Here is a 22,723-nt window from a genome sequence, read left to right on the forward strand (position 1 = left end):
CTTTACCTAGTTAAAACTTGAATCATAGAACAGCTAAGGTTGGAAGTGATCTCAAAAGATCATCTGGTCCAACCTTTCATGGGAAAGGGAACTTAGAGGAGATTATCTACCATCCTGTGCCAGCCCACCTTGAAAACATCCAGCACTGTAAAAAGAAATTGGTTTTCTTACATCAAGATGAAACTTCTTCCAGTGCAACTTGTACTTGTTTCCCCTTGCTTTCTCCAGGTGGTTCCTTGTCAAGAGAGTCTGTCCTCTTCGTAGCTGACCTTTAAATACTGGAATACTGCAACGAGGCCTCCCGCAAGCCCTCTCTTCTCCAGGGAGAAAAGATCTAACTCCTCAGTCTTCCCTCACACTGTAGGTTCTCCAGCCCTTTGATCATCAAAATTATGCCCTATGTAAAGAAATCAGGTCTACATTTTTGCACATGAGTATGCATTTTTAATTTCAGGGGAGGTCGGAGAAGTTCTTGTCCCTGAGAAGAGCACCATTAAAACCGTATTACAGCATTGAAAACTCAATTCTGTTCTTTCTTTGACTTTGTTCACTACTCAGCAAAACGCCTTCTTGTTAATTATCGACTTCATCATCAAGGGACAGTTTAATCACAGGACTGTCTGCAGTTCAGGCTATCACAGCAGCACTAGCAGCGAATTTTGCACTGCACATAATTGGCCAGGTAATTAGAATACAAAATCCTTAATTGCTCAGTTACCAAATGTAAACGGTGCAGCATGCAGTGCTTGACTGGTGGAGCATTTGGGGGAACCAACGCAGCTGCCAAGTGCCAACTTTTACTTCTTCACAGCGCAGCTAAGCAAAGAGCACAGGTGGCCTACTGCCACCCTGTTCTCCCGTGGGGTGGTGAAAGCCCTTTCATTCTGTGAGGTAAAAAGAAATTCAGCAAATAAACCGTATTTCACAACACCCAAATCCACTGGAAAATAAAACCACAAACCCAGGATTTTTGAAAGGCAGAGGAAATCCAGCATCCTGACAACAACAGCAAGCCAGAGCCAATACCTTGGTATGAAACAGTATCACAGCCAAAAGTGACAACACTGTGGTGTGGCACGGGGTGCTTTTGCAGGCTGGGAACTTATTACAGGATCTGTATGGTATGAGCTACAGATGGTTTCAGCATACTGTAGTATAAACAGCTGGGAAGAGCAACCCTGCTTTAATAACTGTGTTACAGACAAATCAGTACCACAATGGGTACTTCAGAGCAAGAATTACACATAACAATAATACCAGGAAAGGTAGTTCTTTCATCTGCTAATGGACAGTATGAAATGCTACATTAAAACTAGCTAGATTATCAGCTCCCTTCATTGAAAGGCTAATTCACAGCTCTGATACTTCATAACCTTTACCTCATTTCCATGCTAAATGCATTTATGGCCTGTATTTATTTGTTCACATGTTCCTTGGTCAGCACTTCCTTCTCCTTCAGCTAGCCTTTCAACACTTGCCTTTTTTTCTTCAAACATATTTATAAACATCAGCACCTACTCCTCATGTCAGTAGACTAAAAAGGGCTATTTTGTAATCTCACCTGCTGTGGCAAGATCTCTGCTCCCCAAGCACCCTTCTAGGAGCCCTTTTCTACGCGTATTCCCATTTTAGATTTCCTTTCTCAAACACAGCAGACCAGACTAGTACGCAGCACTCTGCCTTAGACACTGCTACTGTTTTGTGCAATGGCAACAGCATATTCTTTTCTTTTCCAGAAAAATCTTTACCAGTCTTGCAGCTGACTGCTGCGGCAATTAACAGAAACTCTCAACTCTCTCTTGCTGTTTCCACTTACAGCCCATAGTCCCCGCTTGAAACAGAAATTTTTACCCTGCTCCACGTACAAGATTTTTCATTTTCTGTACAGTTATTGCCTCCAGGGCTCCAGTCCTAAAGGCATCACATTCTTCCTTACTTTATTCCACTATTAGATTAGCAATGCCTTTCAATCCTATGTGGCCACATTTATTCCACTGCTTCTGCGTTCCCTATACTGTGCAGAGGCAATGACTCATAAATTCCTGTATCAGTTGGTCCAACAATCCCACGCCTTTCTCACTGCTCCTCCTTCAGGAGTTTCTCTCTTCAGCTTGTGAAAAATCTGCAGTTGCCCACACAGGCTTTACAAAAGCAACTACAATGCTTTTTTCGTATAGGAACAAAATTAGACATCTCCAGCCATAGAACAGAACTGATAAAAATTGTTTGGTTTCTAAGAGAAGAAAGGTTTAATTTAGGAACATGGACAAGTAACAAATGCCCCAAATTAACAACTTTCTTTAAAGAATAAAAATAACTGCGTGAAATTCTTCAGCAGACAAGCCCCTTAAGAAAGCTGTTTGCTGGGTGAGAATAAAGGAAACTTTTGCAAGAAGCAGCTAATTCAATTGCTTGTTGCCTTAATGTCCTGGTTACATTAAACCTGCACAGCATGATTTTCATTGGAAGGAGAAATCATAAGCCAGACATAATTATTAGGCAAACTCAATCATGTTTATATTATTCAGATATAATCAGAACCTACTTGTCCTTATCATCGTAAGGTGTTTGAGAAGCAATGTTTATAGTGTGGGGCTTGCCTCCCCTCTTCTTCTACTGTAAGGATACAAAAGATAAAACATTGGACTCTCCATTTGTTTGTAGACTCGATTCAGCATAACATACGTTGCTACAGTCGAAGAAACCTCAGAAGTAAATGCGCAGAACATTCATCATTGGGCAAAGACAAATTGCCTTTGAGAAAGCAATTCAAATCCAGAATTGTGATAAACTGTGTAGACACTCTGAAACAGTAACACTTTCTACAGACCTGTGTCTTTAAAATGTATTGAAAACATAAACAACACATAAATAGAACTGACTTTCTATGTATAATGATCTATAAATAATACTCCCATAAATTCACAGTCATTAATAGAATCAGACACTTTATACCATAGTTTAAGATCAAATATCCTGCAGGTATTAAGTAAATAATTTCCTTAAATTAATTTTCCTGATAAGCAGCTATACTAATGCCGGATCTGCCTCTTGATGAACAGACAAAACACTGAATTTCAATGGGGCTATGACACTTTACCTTAAGGTAGTTTAGGAAGCCACCCAGAAGCTAATTTTTCTTAGGGTAAGGGATGATCCAAGTACCTGGATGAAAACAGCCAAGCTTTTACACAAGTTAACCAAACACATCACACATGAACAGGACTTGCAAGATCTCAGAACTCTTAAACCAGACAGGTTTTTTCATATTTAGCCACAGAATCAAGTTCCACAGCCTTGGATAAATAACCTCTACTGGGTAAAAATTTCTGTTTCAAGCAGGGACTATTGGCTGTAAGTGGAAACAGTAAGAGAGAGTTGAGAGTTTCTGTTAACTGCTGCAGCAAGACTGGTAAAGATTTTTCTGGAAGAGATCAGGGATGCATGTATTTTAAATCATATTCATTCAACAGTTATTTTTTCTTGCCAAAAATCTAGAAAATTTTTTGCTGTCTGAATTAATGCAACAAAACCAGTTAATAAAGTGAGTACCTTATATCAACCTTAATTTACATACACAACACTTCTCTGTGTCTATGCCCTGTTTACAACATGGGCATAGACATTAAATAACCAATCTAAAGGTCACACAAGTCAAAGCCAGAAACTTAATGCATGCTTTACAAGTTTCACATCTTCTTCACATTGTTATTTAACTAAGTACTGTTCAAGAGTGTTTTCATTAACCCACAAGAGTTATTAAAATACACCTCTGAATTTTAAGATTCCTAAGACCCTTAGCTACATTCTTTGTACTTAATGAATTAAAAAAAAAAAAAAGGGAAAAGAATTTGAAACTTCAGGACTTCAGATTAAAAATAAATCTGTTCTCACTGGAATCTAACAGACTCTGGAAAACACTGATGATAATCTCAACCTCACAAAACTCTTCATATTCCTTCTATGTCTTTTTCTACTTTCAAAAATAAAACACATGCTACTCCCAGTCTAAATACCTGTCCATCCAGGCAAATGACTAAGACACTCTTCCTATATTTGAAGTACTTGGCCTGACTAAAAAACCCTGTGATGTGAAAAATTTCAGTGGGTACTTGCGAAGTTACCATCTCTTTCTTTTGCAAACCATAACTATGCAGTTGTACCAGCAGCATAAACTAACATAATTTATCATTAATCTCCAGCCCTCCAGTCTTTACTGACTCTGGCATGGTTCTATTAAACTTTGTGTTTCATAGTAATATGATTTCAATTCAGTGACTAAACATATTTATTTGGAATTAAGATTCACAACTAGCTAAGACAAATGCTAGTAAACCCATGGTCTTTATCATTATCTTGAGTCAAGAGAACAGGAAATAAGAAGTAAAAGTTTAATCCAGAAATGAGCTGGGATTTAACTCTTTTCTGAAATCATTGCAGCAAGACCACTCTTAATGCATTTAGCAACAATTAATTCTCAAAGCCGAAACAGCTGCACATTGCTGATGCTCTCCAGATGCAAGGTAAGGAATTAAATCATGGGATAATTCAATTGGAAAATTGCTTGTAATTATGGAGAATGCAGCGTCTGCTTGACTCCTTGTAGTGATTGGTAGTTGCTTCAAGAATAGTGAGGTAGTCTGTGCAATGCATGGTGAATTCAAATAAGTAGCTGTGTTATGAGAAATCTCATTTAGTTTCACAAAGATATGGGTTTAACATGGTTAAAACTGTATTTTCTGACATTAATGATAATCCACTTTCACTGTCCCATTACTGCACACGACCCACAATCACTTGCACACAGAACAGTAATATTCACTGATAGCACCTTCCCTCTGAAGGAACTCAAAGTACTTTGCAAACACACAGAATGGGATCCTACTCTAAACAACAATAGTCAAATAGGGTTGGTCTTTCTCGCCTCATTTAATACATGTGCAAGCAAACAGGCTTGTTCTAACAGGTCATTTAAATCTCTGATGCCACTAGGCTGACAACTTCTGGGAATGAAGAGGGGTGCTCCTTTACATCAAATTTTAAAAGTAAAATTCTCAGTTATGATTCTGCAACAGCAGAAGAGATGGCTGCAAAAAGGTCTAGTCAGAGACCCTCTAGTATTGACAGCATGGAAAAATCCAGAAGAAACTGGTCTTTTGGACTGACAGTTACCAGTGCAGAAAAAGAACCATCTTGTCATCTGTAAACTGAGCACATGTATTCTGAAAATAACAGGATGATGCAGCTTTTAACTCTCTCTTTGTAAAATACTCTTACCACAACTGATCCTAATTAGCATATGACAGAATCTGCTCACTATTTTAAAAAGTCTTGTTTATTGGCAAACTGAAGGACAAAATGGCTGCTGTATGAGATCATACTACTCCTACAGAGACAGTGATCAAATGGGAAAAACACTTAGAAATACTCTTTTTCTGTTTCCTGGTTTAACTGTTAAAACACACAGCTCATAGCATATAGAACCCCGGTTATGGTAGCAGTGGTTACTATGACACATTACATTATTAGTGCCTTAGCTACTGAAATGTTTGCCTGATTTTTTTTCTTTTTTACTTCAAAAGAAAAACCATTAGGGAACAAAAGATCAATTATTTACAAGTTGCTTCACAAATCAATCATCCAGTATCAAAGCTGAAGTTGTTATTTTTAGCAGTTTTAACTACACAATAATTAAAATTGATTACGAAGTCACAACCCCTCATTAAGTTGCTGTCAATTGAAGGAAAAATTCCTCAAAAGCAATTTTTTTTCTTTAAAGTGATTGTAAAAAGATTCCCATCAATTAAAGAGACATCTGGTAATATGGAAAAAGTGATAAATTCTCTCCTGTTCCCAGTGCTAGTACTTTGTAGACCAAAGATAGCGAAGTAGCGAAATCCTTATCACTTTATCTCCACCTGAAAAGAAGTAGGAACACCACTGTGTGGGGCCACATAGACCGAATCCTGCAGAGGCAAGTCTTGCATTTCAATCTAACAAAGTCTTTAAGCACAAACTCTAAGTATTGGAGTAGTCCTAAGAAATAGAGAAGTTCTTTGCATATTTTCTTGTCACACAACAGATACTGATTCTTAGCAAGACCCAGACCCACAGTAGAGTTTTTCCAGTAACCAGATATACTGTTTCTACAAGACATATCCCCTTTGCTGCTCTCTTAGTCTTCCTGAGCTACATGTTATTAGCTTAGGTTTTAATTCAGAAGAGAAATAAAATTGTGAGTCCCGCTCCCCCTTAACATAGTTTTCCAAATTGCAAAAGAATTCATAAAATATCTTTCTTCCCTCCTGAACTTGTTTTACAAGCTTGAAGTACAGGTTGTCAAGATGCTATTGACCTAAGTATCTGGTCGAATAGGAACTCTGCAAGGGATCAAAGTGGATTATCTGGATCACTCTAGAAATGCTCTGTGCAGAGGCAAACCTCATCCTGGCCTTTCTGCTGTCCTCCACCCTATGCAGCAAGTGCAGAACATCCACACACCTAACAAACACAAATTTTCCTCAAGTATACAAATGATGCAGAGGTGAGAAAAATTGGCACAATGTTACTTCCTTACACTAACACCCCAGCCCAACGACCAACTAACCGAAAAAAATCCGCCCAAACCCACACCAAACCAAACTAACAGAAACAAACAAACAAAAAAACCAAACAACACCTCCCCCCAGAAAAGTACAAAAAACCCCAAAAATAAAAGCATAAAAACCAAACCAAACACAAAAAACCCCCCAACTCAAACCAAAACAACAACAACAAAACCAACCAAAACCCAACCCCCAACAAAACCCAAACAAAACCCACCACCAAAAAAATCCCAAACCAAAGCAAGTCCAAAACAGCTCTCATGCAGCAAGGTTTCCAGTGACACAATGTACATCTGTACCACCTTGTGACAGTGTCAGGCTTTAAGAAACATCCCAGACTTTACATCTTACTTTAGCCAGACGCTGAGAAACTGGGAGCTCCTTCACGATACATTACAATACATCTGGACTACCAAAATGCCACTTCCTGGGATCGGTATCTCTTCATCCAGCTACACCAAAGATATTTTCAAGGGAGAACAGATCAGAGGAGGAGAAGGGAAAAGGAAGGGGCTTTTCAGAAAACAGGACCCCCCCACACACACTCCCCAAAACAACCTCCACATAAAGAAACAGGGCTTTGATTACATTCAGGAGCAAAGAAGCTAACCTGTAGTTTACTGAGTTTCTGCAGTTTGTATTACGAGTAGTTGTTTTAGCAACAAAGAATAGTTCAGCGACTAAGTTGCATTTTAAAAGTTCAGCTTGCTGATAAAAGTAGAATACCAAGCAACCAAACAAGTAACCGACAAGTCCGTTAATTTTTGTGAGTCGTTTAGGTCATTCTTACTGCAATGCCCATTACCAGCTTTGCACTCAGGGTCAGTTTTGGTGCTCCACCCTCAAAAAGAGTTAATGGATGTAACATTAACTAAGGCACAGAGCAATCAATTTTTAGCTGTGATGCAGTACATTTCACCTGCCTGCCCACAAAGCACTCTGAAATGTATAATTTCATACAGATGAAAATAAAAAAAACCTCAAAACATAGTAGAGAGTTAAAGGCATTGTCTCTAATGTGCCTGTTTTCCATAGTGCTAATTCCTACCTCTTAATTCAGGGATATCAGCTCTTCCCTCAAGTTAAGCAGTGCTTTACACCCAAGTGAGGTACCTGAGCTGGCTGGAGCTCAGTTATTTCAATTAACACTTTGTCACTCACTCTGTAATGAAAGTACAAGTCAACGATCACCCAATCACTGACTGATCCTACTCCAGCATATTTTTACCTGTCCAGACAGATGCCTTCTCACTGTAAATCAGTGGAAAGAAATGGAAGTGCTCAGCTTCACACAGCACTCATCTATGACACAAACATCTCAGCTAAGCACATAAACAAATGCACAACACCAACATTATCGGAAGCATATTGGCTCTCGAATGACTTTGCAAGGGGATTTCTCCTCACTGCAAGGAAAACCTGAACACTGATTCCCAAAGTTTCATCTGCAGTGAAACATCCCTCGGTCCTGTCACAGACTCTTGGCGAAAGCCCATTGTATGACAGAGTAGGAGGTTAAGTGTTAATGGAAGTCTTACCTCAGTTTCTAAAGAGTCAAAATTTTACCTTTTATTTCTTGAGTATTCCTTGATTTTTAGGCAATCAGGAGCAATACTGCTGAATCTAAGCATCCCAAATATTCCATATTCAATTCGGCTTTATGTGTAACAAAAATCACTCAAGTCCGCTGGACAGCAAACACCTACCATTAACCATCCATTTTGTAAGATGACCAGAGAGAGAGCTGTCTGCAGCAAGTCAAACACCAACCTTGAAAAGGGCTGGAGTACATTTGAGTCATCCCTTGCTTCAAAGCCATTACAATTATCACAGGGTTTGGGGTTTTTTTTAGGAAGTTTACAAGTAACTGGGATTCAGATTTTCTGTTCTCTAATTAGGAGATCAAAGCCTTCAAAGATAAAACTCCTGTACTTAACTCACCTTTCTCCATTGAGGGATAAGACTAACAGCTACATATCCTACACTTGTAGTCATACTTACATAAATGTCCTTAAAGAAACTTGCTATTAAAAATGTTAACTGTTGCTGTTCACTGTTGCCATCGATTGCAAATGGCTTGGCATCTTTACTAAGTAGTTGATTTTAGAATCTACTTTTGCTTAACAGATACTCTTTTGTCTTGGTTAGTCATTGAACGGTCATTACTTTGAGCTATATAAAAAATATTTCCTGAATTAAGTTATATAAAGTTTTGTAGCATCTTCTTCTAGTATTCTTACTTTTTGCCCTTAATTAATGATAAAACAAAGATTAACTAAGCTGTTCATTCCTCAGAAATCTTGATTTGTTACTGACAGGATAACACTGAATATATTGCACTTAGACAGCTCGATAAACCAAGAACTACAGAATGAAAATGGCTTTCAGTACTGTGTAATTAGGCAACGATGCTACCAGAATGATCTTTTCTTTCTCCCCCAATCTAAGGAAGTTCCATGTGTAAAATTCCAAGCTCTTTATGTCACAGTAAACTTTCACCTCTAATGAAGGGCCCTTGGTGAAATGCAGGATCAATTCAGGCAGGTGGGCAGAGCCTGCCCTATCCATAGCAGGCAGTTTGAAAAGCTGTAATTTTTTAGAGAAGTCAAACATAAACCATCCTCTGCCTCTTCCTCAAATACTTTCACACCTTCAGGAAAAACCCAGAGAGTGGAATTAAACCTGCATCATAATGTTGCTTTAACATGGGCTTTTTGTTTCTTCCATTCTCTGAATAAACATCTTTAAACCAGAACATCCTTGAACCTTCTGCTCAAAATCAATACCAGAGTTCTGCAGCTTGGGTTTTTCTCTGATAAACAAAATTACTGTGACAGGTGAAAAGGAGTTGTGATCTAACCTTTATTATGCTGTTTGTGTGCCTTGCAAGCCTCTAAATGACTGCCAGAGATGACTATCTGTGGTACACAGCAAAATGCTTCCCTTTACTGCCTGACCTTTCCACTTCTCCACTGGAAGCACACGAAAGCAGCAACATGAACCCCACTAAAAGCAACACACAAAGCAAATTATTGTAGTTCCATCCTTTATCAGGTTTATCCTCTTAACACAGGCAATGACAAGTAACAAATCTTCTGGTTCTGCTGTATGAACACCTCTGCCAATCCGGAGAAGTCTACTCATCATCTTGTTTGCTCGTGTTTACACCAGATAATTTAGAAAGATAGCCTCTCACAGTAGAGTGGTAGGATCTGCTCACAGACACAGAAAAGAAAGAAGGAAAAATGAAGAACAATGGCTAAAAGTCTGCTATTATATTTCTTGAATTCCTAAGGAAATGCCATTTAGAATAAAGTGGTGCTTGCTTCTCTCATCTGTGTTGTGACACTGGAGCATTCAGCTAACAAAGTGACTTTCATCTGGCTTTACAAGTGATATGAACCATTCATGTGAACTACAAATGATTTTCTAAAAACAGAGTATTTTCATTTTAACAAAAGATTGTCACTAACTCTTTTTTAAAACTCTGTTTAGTTAGGGAAGGTAAGAGATGAAGGTCAAGTATTTCTAAATTGCTTGCATTTGACAGGCAAGAAAAGTAAGCTGTTGAGACTAAAGGGACACAAAGGGACTTCGAGGAAGCGATTCCTTCACCAAAAGCACAATGCACAGTGTCTTTCACTGCACAGAAAGGAAGTGTTGCTCAACAAAGAAATACGGTCTAGGGTTGGAGATCCCAAATCAATAAGAAGATACTGCAGTATGTACCCCAACAGACTTACAACATAACATGGAGGGCTATTTTTTACTGCTCCCCTAAGTGCACAGTCTCTGACACAGCATGTCTAAAGAGTGAGAGGATATTTGGGGAAGTCTGGCCACCAGCTTTCTTCCCTCTCCTGCTCTCCCAGTATGGCCATTCTCGTCTTTGTACATTATACCATCTGCTTAATCACTGTGTTTTCAAAACAAGCAAAGAAAGAAAACAGATGAAACTTCAGGGATAGCTTCTAACTCATAATTGAATGGATGATTATTCATTAGAATCTAGGCAAGTTGCTTGGGGCCACCTAAGCAGGCACTGCATGGTATTACAAAATTTATTTTTTTAAAGATAGAAAACAGAATTCTCACTCAGTACCTTATCTTTAATGCTGCAACCTTTTTGGTTATTTTGAGTGAGATAAAATAAGCATGCTCAGTTTAAGCTACTAAAAGAAAAAACAACTAAGCAGGTTCCCCGCCCCTTCAAGAGAAAGAAAAATAAAACTATTTTGGTCAGCTTTAACATTAACAATCCTCGTAAAACTTAACCTCTGAAGGCATGTCTAGGGGAATACTTATAGTAACACCTCTGAAGTAGTACATGCAGTTCTGTCTTCCCAAAAAAGAGATATTACACAAGCATTGGTACCAACATATCCTTTACAGACTTGCACCTAAACAACTCGAATTTCATCAGAAAACCAAGGACAGAAATACTAAAAATCATTCTTCTCTTTCTTTACCCAAATTCACCTGGCAAAATGGTTAAACTGTACTTGGGTTTAGCTTAGCCTGCCCTAAGATCCTGACTAAATAGGGATATTTTCTCTATCACAATCCCAAATTAACAATTTTTTACCTCTGATTAATTAGCTGGAGTTTGCTCTTAGCAAGAGTCACAGCAGTAAAATGTCTTAGCTTTTACAGTTCTGTGAGTCTCTTTTAATGTATTCATCCAAGCATAGGTGTGTAAGATACCTACTGCAACAGAACAGACACATCATCTTTGATGTGAAGAATAAAAGCAAAAATATTCCAGTTCTTGTCAATTTGCTCATGCTTTTAATACAATCTCACAGAATAGTTCAGTAGAAAATCCCACGTGATTATATCTATTCATTAAAAGCAGACCAAGCCAACTTCACGACAAAAATACTGCGGAGCCATGGGCTGCAACAATTGTTAGTACTGGTTAAGATGCGAGAGGTGCAACAAGTTTGGCACACCTAGAAACACAACTCACCTTGGGCTATTGATTTAATCACACTGTGCTTTAGATTCTCTTTGACAACAGGGAGAAACACGTCTCTCAACTCTTTAAAACCATATGAAGTGCCTTATATAGTAGACCCTTCTCAGAGCCTCATAGGTAAAGTGCTAAAGAAGTACAAGTTATTGTACTATTTGGCAATGGATACAGTAAGACTATGGTTGGTAAGGATTGGCAATGTGCAGTGGCTGCAAGGCTTGCAGTGTCTTGCTGATACTCCTTAATCATACATTATATTTTTATGTACAGAGCCATATGCATGAGCTGTCATTGGAATGGTAAAAAAAATAAACACATGGAAAATAGAGGCAGCAGGCAGGCTAGAAAGAAGTTAAAACTACCAAATAACAACTAATTAATTCACTGAATATTTTTTGCACAAATGTGAGTTTTCTATACTTAAAAAGTTCAATTAAAAAACCCTCTGAACACAACATATGCTTGGATGTACACATTGTATTTGGTGATAAAGGACAAACACCATGGAGGGAAAAAAAATTATAAATGTGTGTTAATCCAGTAGTCTTTTACTATAAAAAGGTCAAACACAGCCAAGAGCAGGACACTCTTCCCTCCAGCTGTCCTTTTAATATATCTCTCATCTTGCCAAGGACAAACTGTCATTAGGAGTGAGAAAGAGACCATTTTACAACCCATTTATTCTTCATTGTCTATGCCTTTTCTGGATATACTTGTTGGAGTACATTAGTCACAGGTATGCAGCAAGCCATTAGAGCATACTAACATCTGATGCACACTAAAATTAATTTTTCTTCTTCAGCTTGGGGAACAGAATGCTTCACGTTGAGTTGCATGCAAGTCTTCACTGAATTAAGGAATGAACAAACAAGATTTCTAAAATCAACAAACCCACGTGATTATCCATAGTCTATATAAATACATACCTACTCTATAAACAAACACAGTGTCCTAGAGCGAGATAATAATTTGCCTCTTTAGAGCAGGCTCATTAAAGGGAAATAATTTTGCAACAACAAAGCACAAGTGCAGTACTAATGAGAAGAGCAAGCTGCAAAATGCTAAGAACACCTGGTCCATTTCTTGTACTGACAGAGCATGAGCTGGAATCTGATCATCATAAAAAGGCTGTATTTTTCCTTCTCCACAGCCCAATGGACTCTGGAAGCAAGTTAGGTTTGCATTTAGTGTCTCAACGTTGCATAAATTCCTGTGTTGTGGGGCTGTGTTGTAACACTTGATACGTATATGTTGGCAAGTTGAGTATCAAAATCTAAATCTCTTCCAGAGCAGCCAGAACTAGTCATTGTAAATAATATTTTTGATTTTAAACCCTCTCTTTGTTTACAAAGAACCTGACAGTCATCCCTACAAATCTATAAAATTCTCATTTGCAGTAAGATCGATTGATAATTTTCGGTCCATGTGTGACTTCCAGATCTCACTTAATTCTTCTGCTATTTCACTTGCAGTATGTAGCTGATCTTTCAACTCACACACAACAATTATTTCCACTGAGTCGTTGGCAAAATCTTAAAGAGGAAAATAACTAATAAGAAACTGAATCCCACTTGGAATAAACAAAACCACAAAAGTTTACAAATCTTCATGGGATACCGGTCGTTTATCTGAATGTTTATAAATAATAAAACTAGGGTGGCATCATATCACAAAGCTATCTTTTTAAGGACTATTCAACCATGTCAATTGAATCTTTGCAGACCAGGATGATCCACGTTCTTCTTCAGCATTAGAGAGGGGGATGCAATAAACATTCAGGTCTGCAAGTTTTTTGTCAAAATTTGCAGTAGGTTCAAAAACATTTTTCTTCTCAAAATAGAAATTCCCCTGAGAAAACAATTCTTGGCTTGTTGTTTCTTTTTCCAGGCCTACTGTGTCAAGATCTCAATGATTTACTAAAGAAGAAATACCTCTGATAGCTTGTTTAAAAAGCACATAAGCTAGATCGGTTCTATGAGATCAAGGCATATCCTCAAACCAGTCATAAGAATTAATGTAAAAGGAAAACTTTTGGCTGTCTACTGTGAGCCCAGCTACTCTTTTTACCCCTTATTCTTTCCCCTGGAAAATAGCTATCTTTTTCAGAGAGAATTTTTTTCCCAATTTTTAGTGGACTTGCAAGTGTTAAAAGTCTCTTTTCTTCTTGAGTCATACATGAAAAATAACTTCTCACCTACTTAGTTCTTGCAAGCCCACATTGATTTATACTCTACTGTTTTGTTAATAAAGTGATAATCTGAAACAAAATATTATTTATTATCTTTCATTATCTGCCTCGTTCTTCTTTGTCTGAGGAATCATAAATTAAAGTCAACAGCCATTTTATAATCCTGCAGTTCATTATCTCCCATTTGTTAATATGCTCAGTGCCTTAGCCTTGCTCCATTTCTTTAGTAATAATTACAAAAATCAAAACCACATTAACACAATATGCAGATACTTCTTGTTTTAGAACTTACATAAGAGCTTTTCAACTAATCAGTAGCTGGTTAGGGAACTGTCCTCATTCATCTCCCACTTCCCCTGCCATCCTTCTTGAAAGTTTAATCTACATTTTCCATTAAGAAGTTGTCTCAATTGGAGTTCCCATTTGCAGGGTGGCTTTGATTTTTATTTGAAATAGTGATCATACCTCCCTAACTTATCTCTTAATCTGAGCTTTTTATCAAGTAGCTGCATATTTTCCTGGTCCTGAAATCTTCAAATCACAGAAGCAGAAATTCACTTACTTTACCAAGAATCACAAGATTTAAAAGAGGAGCAGGCAACCTGCCTGCATCACCATGGTCAAGAGTGGTCAAGACTCAAAACATTCAAGTTTAAAATTGCATTTTTGATTAGAAACAGACCACTCTGACATTTGATCAGACCTAGATTTGTGAGTAATTGTTTTGGGTGCAGCTGCTACTGGTCCTTCCCCCTTAAATACACAGGATTAATTTTGTACTAGTGGTCATCTCTTCCTTGTAAAATTCGACTCAGAAGGAAGCCACAACTCTGCTCTCAGATCAAGGGCAATGATTACTGTCCTCCAAAGTCCCTGGGCAGCACAGCAATGCAAGGTTGCTGACAGGAACCTGAGCCAGCAGCCCCTGGAGGAAGGAAAATACAAGCAGTGGAACGAGGTAGCCCAAGAGATGAATTCTGAAAAGGCACACTTTCTGATGTATGTTAAACCACCTGCTACTTAGAGCTGTGTTCTAGAGGCCCTCATAGTACAGAAAGCCCTGGGTTCGACTCGGGAGCTGAAAGGCACAGAACTTATGGCTTGTTTGACCCATCTCAGGTTTATTAGAGAGGCAAACAACTCTCCAGCTTGAGCATGACAAACACATACATCCCCACAGCTGCAACTTCCTGCAAACCCCTTCATTCCGATCACAAACTGGCTTGTCTGACCTGCCTCCTTAGGAAATATTGCCACAGTAGCAAGAACTGCAATTCCTCATATTTCATTACAATAGACTGCAGTACGTTTGCTGGTATAATATATTATGAAGGATCATGAATAATTAAGAATTAATCACACTTGTCAAAATAAATAAAGGCAGTCAGTGATGCAAAATGCTTGAATTTTTTATAGCATCTTTTTACTTATTCATGAATTAAAAGAAGTCTAGTAATCCACAATGGATTGCCTATTCATTAAAGCACATACAATCCCCATTCAGATCCCAGAAGTAGAGGTTTTGCTGTCAATCCTTAGCACATCGGTGGAACTTTAACCTTAAATCTCTGACCCTGCAGAAATTTACAGAAGTTAGACTTGGAAATGTTTGTAACTCCAGCAGATCTTCAGAGGCATAGCTGGAAGATACACCACTGATTCTATCACCCACTGCTCCACTTACAAGATGGTGTGGAATGGAGAAGAGTGAAACGTTTTAGCACAAATTTTCAAAACAAAACCCCAACCCCAAAGTACCTTGATAATCATTATTCTCTAGATCTCTACAGGCAGACAGTCCTGAAGTTTTTTCTGATAAACACTCAATATTTTTGCATGGTTTGAAGGCATTCCCAAGGCTTTAACAGAATAGCAAATAATATTAAGTGTTTAAAAAGCAACTTTTCTCTGATTCTCCGAAGTGGTCCAAAACTCTTTAGTGCATTTTTCTCCGTTCTGAAAGGGAAGAAAAACCTGGGCTGGGAGGTGAGGTAGGGACACACCACCACATCAACCCTACCAGCACAGACCAAAGATCCACTAATTTTAGATATCTGGCTCTGAAAACAGACAGGTGGAGATATAGAGGAAAGAATATATGAACAAGAAGAGCAAACAGTTGTAACTCATCACCCCCGGCCTTCAGGGCCTTTCATGCATGTACTTTCTGAGCCAGGAAAGGTTGTCTTGAGAATCCAGAAGCTGTAACTGTTTTTCTTCTCTGCTCATATTCTGTCAATTTGCACACTCACAGAGTGTTTCAGCACCAACAATATCTCAGGGAAAAAGCTCCACAGTTTCCCTATTTGTTACATATTAAAGGATCTCCTTTCGTTTTACCTGACATCTACTAATTTCACCTCTCCAATTCTGTATTGGAAGAAATACTGAATATTTTTTCTGTACTCATCCTCTCAGTGCTTTACAAAGTCTTCGGAGTTTATAAACCTTTATACATATTTAATAAAGATTTTATAAAATGCTTTGATTTCTATACAACCTTGCCATGTATTCCTTTAGATGTCTCTTGCAGGTAGTGTAGCCCTGGTTAATTTAAGAGTTCATAAAAGACAGCCATTACATACTTTAGATCAACCTTGTTTTCTTTCTTTTAAAAACTTACCCAGCTGTACTAAAAGATTTTTGATGCATGGGATCTAGAACAGAACACCATGTTTTAGATAACAGCTACCTCTCACATTTATACTATAGCATACTGTTCCTATTTCCTTCTCTCTTCCCAGTAAGCCCCCAAATCACCTTTACTTTGTGACTGCTTCTGAGTTGATGTTTTCACAGCTCTATTCTTACCCCCTAATCAGCTTAAGTGACCATAACCAGCTTACAATCTGTCTGCATATATGCCAAACTCCGATTGTCTCTCACACCACCTCAATTCAAATAATCTACACTAAATTTCACCTGTCACTATTACCTGGTTAAGCATCCTTTTTCAATTCCGTGAAAACTAGACCTTCAATCTTTTACCCTGAATAATTGAATATCAAACTCTTCCACCTCACCATTTATTCCTATTCAGAAGATCAATGATTTGTGTGACAGTACATGCTGAACATGCCAAGTGAATGGAGTGCTCAGATGTGACTGTAACCAAATGCTGAGACACCTGAAACTAGTTCTTACTCTAGGCAGCTTAATCCATGATTTGTTCCAATTTCTTGACACTGAGCTGTACCATGCTGCTGGGACAGGGGCAAAACCACAGAAGTTCTTCTAATGCCTGTCATTGGGAGATCTACCAGTGATTTTCTACTGAACCTTTTAGAGAAACTTACACACAGCACAATGAATCATACCAGAGGCATTTGTCTCTATCAATGTCTTGACATGACCTGATAACCAAGTGACAAGTATGAGCTAAACTATCCCAAAATCTAGTTAAGCTATCTGTTTATCTCTGTGCATTACTCTCTGCAAAGGAGATGAAATGAGATTGAGATAATTGCAAGTACAATTTGCAGGAAACAGTGGGGGTTGGAACTACTGTGCTTAATTATTTCAGATTGAAACAGACCACACAACTATCTATGCCAAACAGCCATAATTAAAGTGATTTAAAATATCTAGATGCTAGCTCCAAGTGGTGCTTTTCAAATGAGTCTTTACACAAGCAAGAGTTACAGTCGTCTATGAGTTGCAGACCTACAGCTCTACTGAGGGGTTTAAGATTAAATTACCACCATGTCCAGCATGCCTGATAAATTAAAAAACCAAACACACACGCACATACAAGCAAATACATCACCTCAAATAATCCACTCTGATGGCCCACCAATCTAAATCCACTCAATCAATATGACACTGGTTACCTGCCCCTCAGAACAGCAGAAAACGGCAGAGCACAAGCTTCAGCCTAAATTGCTTATATTCCAGATGGAAAAAAACCCATACTTTGGTCTTAGAAATGGAATTTTATCCAAATAGGCAATTGGAAATCATCAACCACTAACACGTTTGGTTTTGGGCTACAGGGCCAGTCAGCAATCTCTCTTTCTTGTGCTTTGGCAGATACAGAAAACTGAGTACAGACAAAGGTATAACTCTACCGAAAAGAATCCAAAAGAATCATACAAAATGGAGCACCACATTGACCTGGCCAGGCTCTTTACCTGGAACAATACATTTACTTCCTTGTGGCTTTTCCCGTTTTTCCCCACTTCAGGAAAGTGACAGCTACTCTTCCCAACTCAAAACAAGGTTTTGATTCCTAAATCTCAGTGGCAGCCAGCTTGCACTAGAATTTTAGAAAAAGAACAAGAGCAGAACTTCTGATTTACCTCAAACTTTCCCTGAACTGTATCTTTATAGCAAGAAATTCAGTATGCGTATGTATGTTCGCTGGTGTGGAAATTAGAAGATATTTGCCTGCAGCACAAATGTGGTCCATCTGCTTTACACACGACACAGAGCACGCCAAAATGACTTGGTCTGCTGATGAATCAATGGGCCCTAAAAGTTAATTTATAATGGCTATCTGGGGAAAAGTGCTATACTATTGATATGGATGAGAAAACAGAATATCAACGAAAAGCAGCACTGAAAATTTCCTCAGTATTCACCTGAACATAACAACTGCTACGAGCAATCAGACTGCAGCTCTGCAAAGTCAAATGCCATCTCTGATGCTGGCTGCTAAGAAAAGGATCCTTTCACTTGCAGCTTTCTATATAAGAGGCCTTAAATTTGAATTAAACAAGCAGTGATGAATGTATTCTGCAAGAATTAATCTGATCTTTCTTTAAATTCATACATACTTCTGGCCCCCATAACATTAATTCATGTATCTTATTCGCACAGTTTATTCAGGTACTACATGAAAAATATCTCCGCTCACTTGTTCTATACCTGGAACTCACTAACTTCACAGCTGCTTTCCACTGCTCTTCAATGTGCATTTTAATGACTTTTAAGTCCTACCATTGCAGACAAAATAAAGAATTTTTGTCTGTTTAGTTTTTCCTAGTATGGAAACTGTTCCTTATCCCTCATAATTTTTGTTGTCCTTCCTGACATCTCTTTGTTTTTCTGGATAAAGCCTACAGCCCTAACTTCCCCATTTCCATTTTTGTAGTTTTGTTCTCATCAACACCACCTGACCCTTACAGGGAGAGGTTTCAAGCAGATGTCACTGACAGTCAAAAGGATGTTAAGGATTTTGCTGCTTTCCCGAGGTTAGAAGAGCACAAATATATCTAAAAATCTTTCAGAACTTGTAATCTTAATGAAATATGCTGCTGTTCACAGATATGATCACGAGCAGGAAAAGTAATTCCAACAAAACAAATTTTCTTCCAAGAAAGGAGAAAAATCTATTGCACTCTCTTCTTTTCAGGCTTCCTAGTTCTCTTTAAAGACAGGATCTTTTTTCCTTATATTAAGGACAAACCCCATCTTTTGCTTTCTTACCAAACAGAGAACCTAAGCCCTGGACACAAGGATATTGCCTAAAATGGTCTGCAAATACACAAGCAGTACACAGGACGTTGAGCAAAGGTAAGGCTAAACTCTTCCAAACACTGAATGACCTTAAACATAGGCACCACAGGATAGTTCTCACCCAAATACCATCCATGGCATGGGTCAGCCCAATTAGGATTTTACACAATATTATATTTGATGCTTTGATTCCTATATAGATGATGAAGGTTGCCTTTAGATGAAAACAGATCTCTTGTGCAGAATGACCCCCTTTTGTTTGTCACATCATTTGCATTCATCATCTTCTGCAGTAAAAGGATTCTAGCTGTCTTTAGCATTTCAGGAGGATGTGTTTGTTTGGGTGGGGTTTTGGGTTTTTTTGTGAGGGTTATTTTTGGGGGTGGGAACATGGGTGCTCTGTTTTTAAAACTAACCACTACACTGAAGGCATTATAGTTGTATTTGTCTTACCTTTAGGTGTACCCTCAGAGTGATCTCTCTCTGGCCCATCTGGGATGTTTAGCTGTGAGATCTCCTCCGCACTTAGTCTGACCCAGGCGTTGTTGGGGGTTTCCTGATCTTTTGAGGTAAAGGAATATTCCAGCTCACAAGGAGATTCAAAATTGCAGTCAAATACTGGAAAAAGAAAATAGACATAAAACATACCAGGTTAATTAAATTCAGCTTCCTCTGTGCTAGAAGATGTGTATACACACTAATTTTATAGTTTAGTAAGTTAGGGCTTGGTTTTTTCCATAATGAGGTAGAAAGAAATAGAAGAATTCAATAAACAGAAAGGCAAATATGTGCCTGAATGTGCTGCACAGAGAGGTTCATTATGGAGGCAGCAGCCTGAAAAGGAAGGTCCAAGAGCCAGTTATTCCCCTTCAGGACAGCTAAAAGGGCAGCACAGGCTAAAACAGGGAAAGACATCATCCGGACTGAAGGGATATCCGTTAGTCAATGGATAAAATGGGACATAAAGCCAATGTCTTCTGGGGTGGTGGTTCAAATTCAACTAGGACCAGTGTAGTGCAAAGACTACTAACACTTCACATTGATGTTTCATCTCAGTGAACAAAGGTCTCTACAAAGCAAGTCATATATCCTGGGCATATGGGATGTGCTGGCAGCCATAGGGACTGTACCCAATAGGCAGCATTCTGACTCTCTGGATTTGAAGCACTTTAGTGAGGCAGCAGAAGCAGCAGAAACCTGACTTGCTGCTGCAAAACTTCAACCTCCATGTAGTATAGCCAGCATCTGCCTCCAACACAGACATTTCCTTTTGAGATGTTTCTCTTTCAGAAACCCACTACTCTGCTGGTGCAACTATGATTCACTTCCCAGGGTCCAATTTACTATCACACCATAATTCAAGTTGTTTAACACAACATGCAATGATAACCTGAAAGGATTTTACTTTTAATTGTCAAGAACATAAAATTTTCTGGAATGCCCTGTATACATTTGTTTTTATCTCCACAGTCAGCACTCAACATGATATTCAGTAAGAAAAAGAAACTATTTCTGAACTAACTCACTGGTTCTGAACAGGCTAGATCTATTTGAAAAAGCTCCTCAAAAAAATCCAGCTGGTCTTTCAAGTTTTCTATACTGTCTACTGTCCTGCCATAGCTATGCAAGTGAAACAAAAAATCTGAATTGACATTAGTGAAATTAACTGGTTTTTTTAAAACTTCAATTACATTCTCTATTAAACATCTAATTCCTTTAGTGGGCACAGATTTATGTAGTTCAGCCTATTCTCCTGGTGATATAATATTTTCTAATCTGAAGGTTAATACCGTTGCCCTCCCGCTACACTTTTCCAGCTAATTTGCTGTTTTAACAGCAAGCTGGAAGGAACAGTCTTTTTCCAGTTTATATTTGATATTCTTAACCAGGTGCTTTAACATTCACTCAGCATTTTGAATACTTCACAATGCCATGGAAACCATACAATGTAAGAAATCCATATACACTACAAGCAGCAGAAACAAGGATTACACACATTTCCTTAAATTCAAATGCACAAGCCCCTACTCTCTTCAGGTCTCTATGTTATCAATACAAATTTCATGACACATGAAGAACACTTCAATTTGGGCAGCAGGGAACTGTGGATATGTTAATGCTATACAGTTTACTATTGCAATATCATACCCAAACCTCAGACCACTTATTTCTTGAAGTCCCTTAGATGGTCTTTACCAATTAAAAAAAAAAAAACAAAAAAAACCTAAATTTTTTTTAACCCTATAAAGTATTAGGAGTCTATTAAACTTTGTATCAAAGACCAGATGGACAAAAGAGCAACAAAATGCTCAACTACATGTTAAAGAAGATGTATTGTCATTACTGTACAGTTTTGTTACAGAGAAGTTACCTGAGGAGTATGTGTTTTAGGGCACTGTGAAAAAAATTTGGAGGGTAGAATCTCAGCTCATGCAAGAACTTTGTTGATGGAACCCACTGGAGGGCAAAATGGAAAGCCTAAGCCAAGGACGACACGTGGCAAGAATAATTATTTCAAATCAACTACTTCATTCTTTGTGTCCTTCTCTTCCTGATCCTGATTCCCTCATACTTTCTTCAGCTTTCTAGAAGTTGCTGCTTGCTTCCCCTCCTCTCCTGCCCAGCTGCTCGAAACAGAAGCCTGTGTGCTCTCTTACCCTCCTGACCCAAGCAGAGAAGCCCATGGATATCCACAAGGCACTCCTCATTTTCCTCCTCCAGTCCCCCATGACAGTCTGATTGTCAATACTCAATAGCCAGTTCTGCTGCCCCATTTGACTTTCCAGAATTCCATTCTCAGAAGAGAGCTAGCAATCAGTTATGGAGCCCTTAACACAGTAGGCCTCTGACCTACAACTGGTGCAACTTAATCGGGGTATGTGACTAAATAACAGTCATCACATTCAGTCTTATGATCCCTGCAGACAACTAAAGGCTCTGCCTGAAGAGGGGAAAGTAAAGAAAAAAAAGGCAAGTAGCAATACCACCTCCTTCCCTTGCAATGAATAGCTTATAGAGAAGTAGGCATGGTCTAACATGCCTGCTGTGGTCAAGCTGAATGTCCTTTACAACAGGTTTTTTCTTGGAAGAGGGGAAGATGATTTGGCTCCTACATCTGACAGTGTCTGTGATTTAATGGAAACATACTTGCATCTTCTACAGAACTCAATAGTCCCCTCACATCACCAGAATATCCGTACTTTTCTTAGGCTCTTATTTAAATTAGTCCTGTGTAAGACACAAATTTCAGTGCTATTATCCTATTCAGTACAAAGAAATGATGACAAAGAAATGCCATCTGATGCAATACAGCAAACAGCATCCAATCTTCTAAGCCTAACATTAACTTCCTACCCTTAGGCTTTCCTTCTTTCACAATGTCCTTCACTATTGACAATGCAATATACTTTATAAAAAAAGAATTGTATACAATACTTTTTTTTCACTGATAAGCTAGTTTTGATGTGTTAGCTGCTACAAGACCACATAAGCCACACT

At 38.4% G+C, this 22,723-nt stretch overlaps 1 protein-coding gene across 1 annotated transcript in view; it reads right to left on the reverse strand.

The window, feature by feature from the left end:
• ALK (ALK receptor tyrosine kinase) overlaps nucleotides 1-22,723 on the reverse strand; it is a 310,706-nt gene that overhangs the window by 197,378 nt on the left and 90,605 nt on the right. Inside the window, exon 3 of the mRNA XM_032684037.1 lies at nucleotides 19,679-19,843. Coding sequence (XP_032539928.1) covers nucleotides 19,679-19,843 — 165 coding nt within the window. The remainder of the gene's footprint in view (nucleotides 1-19,678; nucleotides 19,844-22,723) is intronic.

Source organism: Chiroxiphia lanceolata, chromosome 3, assembly GCF_009829145.1.
Source record: "Chiroxiphia lanceolata isolate bChiLan1 chromosome 3, bChiLan1.pri, whole genome shotgun sequence".
NCBI lineage: Eukaryota > Metazoa > Chordata > Aves > Passeriformes > Pipridae > Chiroxiphia > Chiroxiphia lanceolata.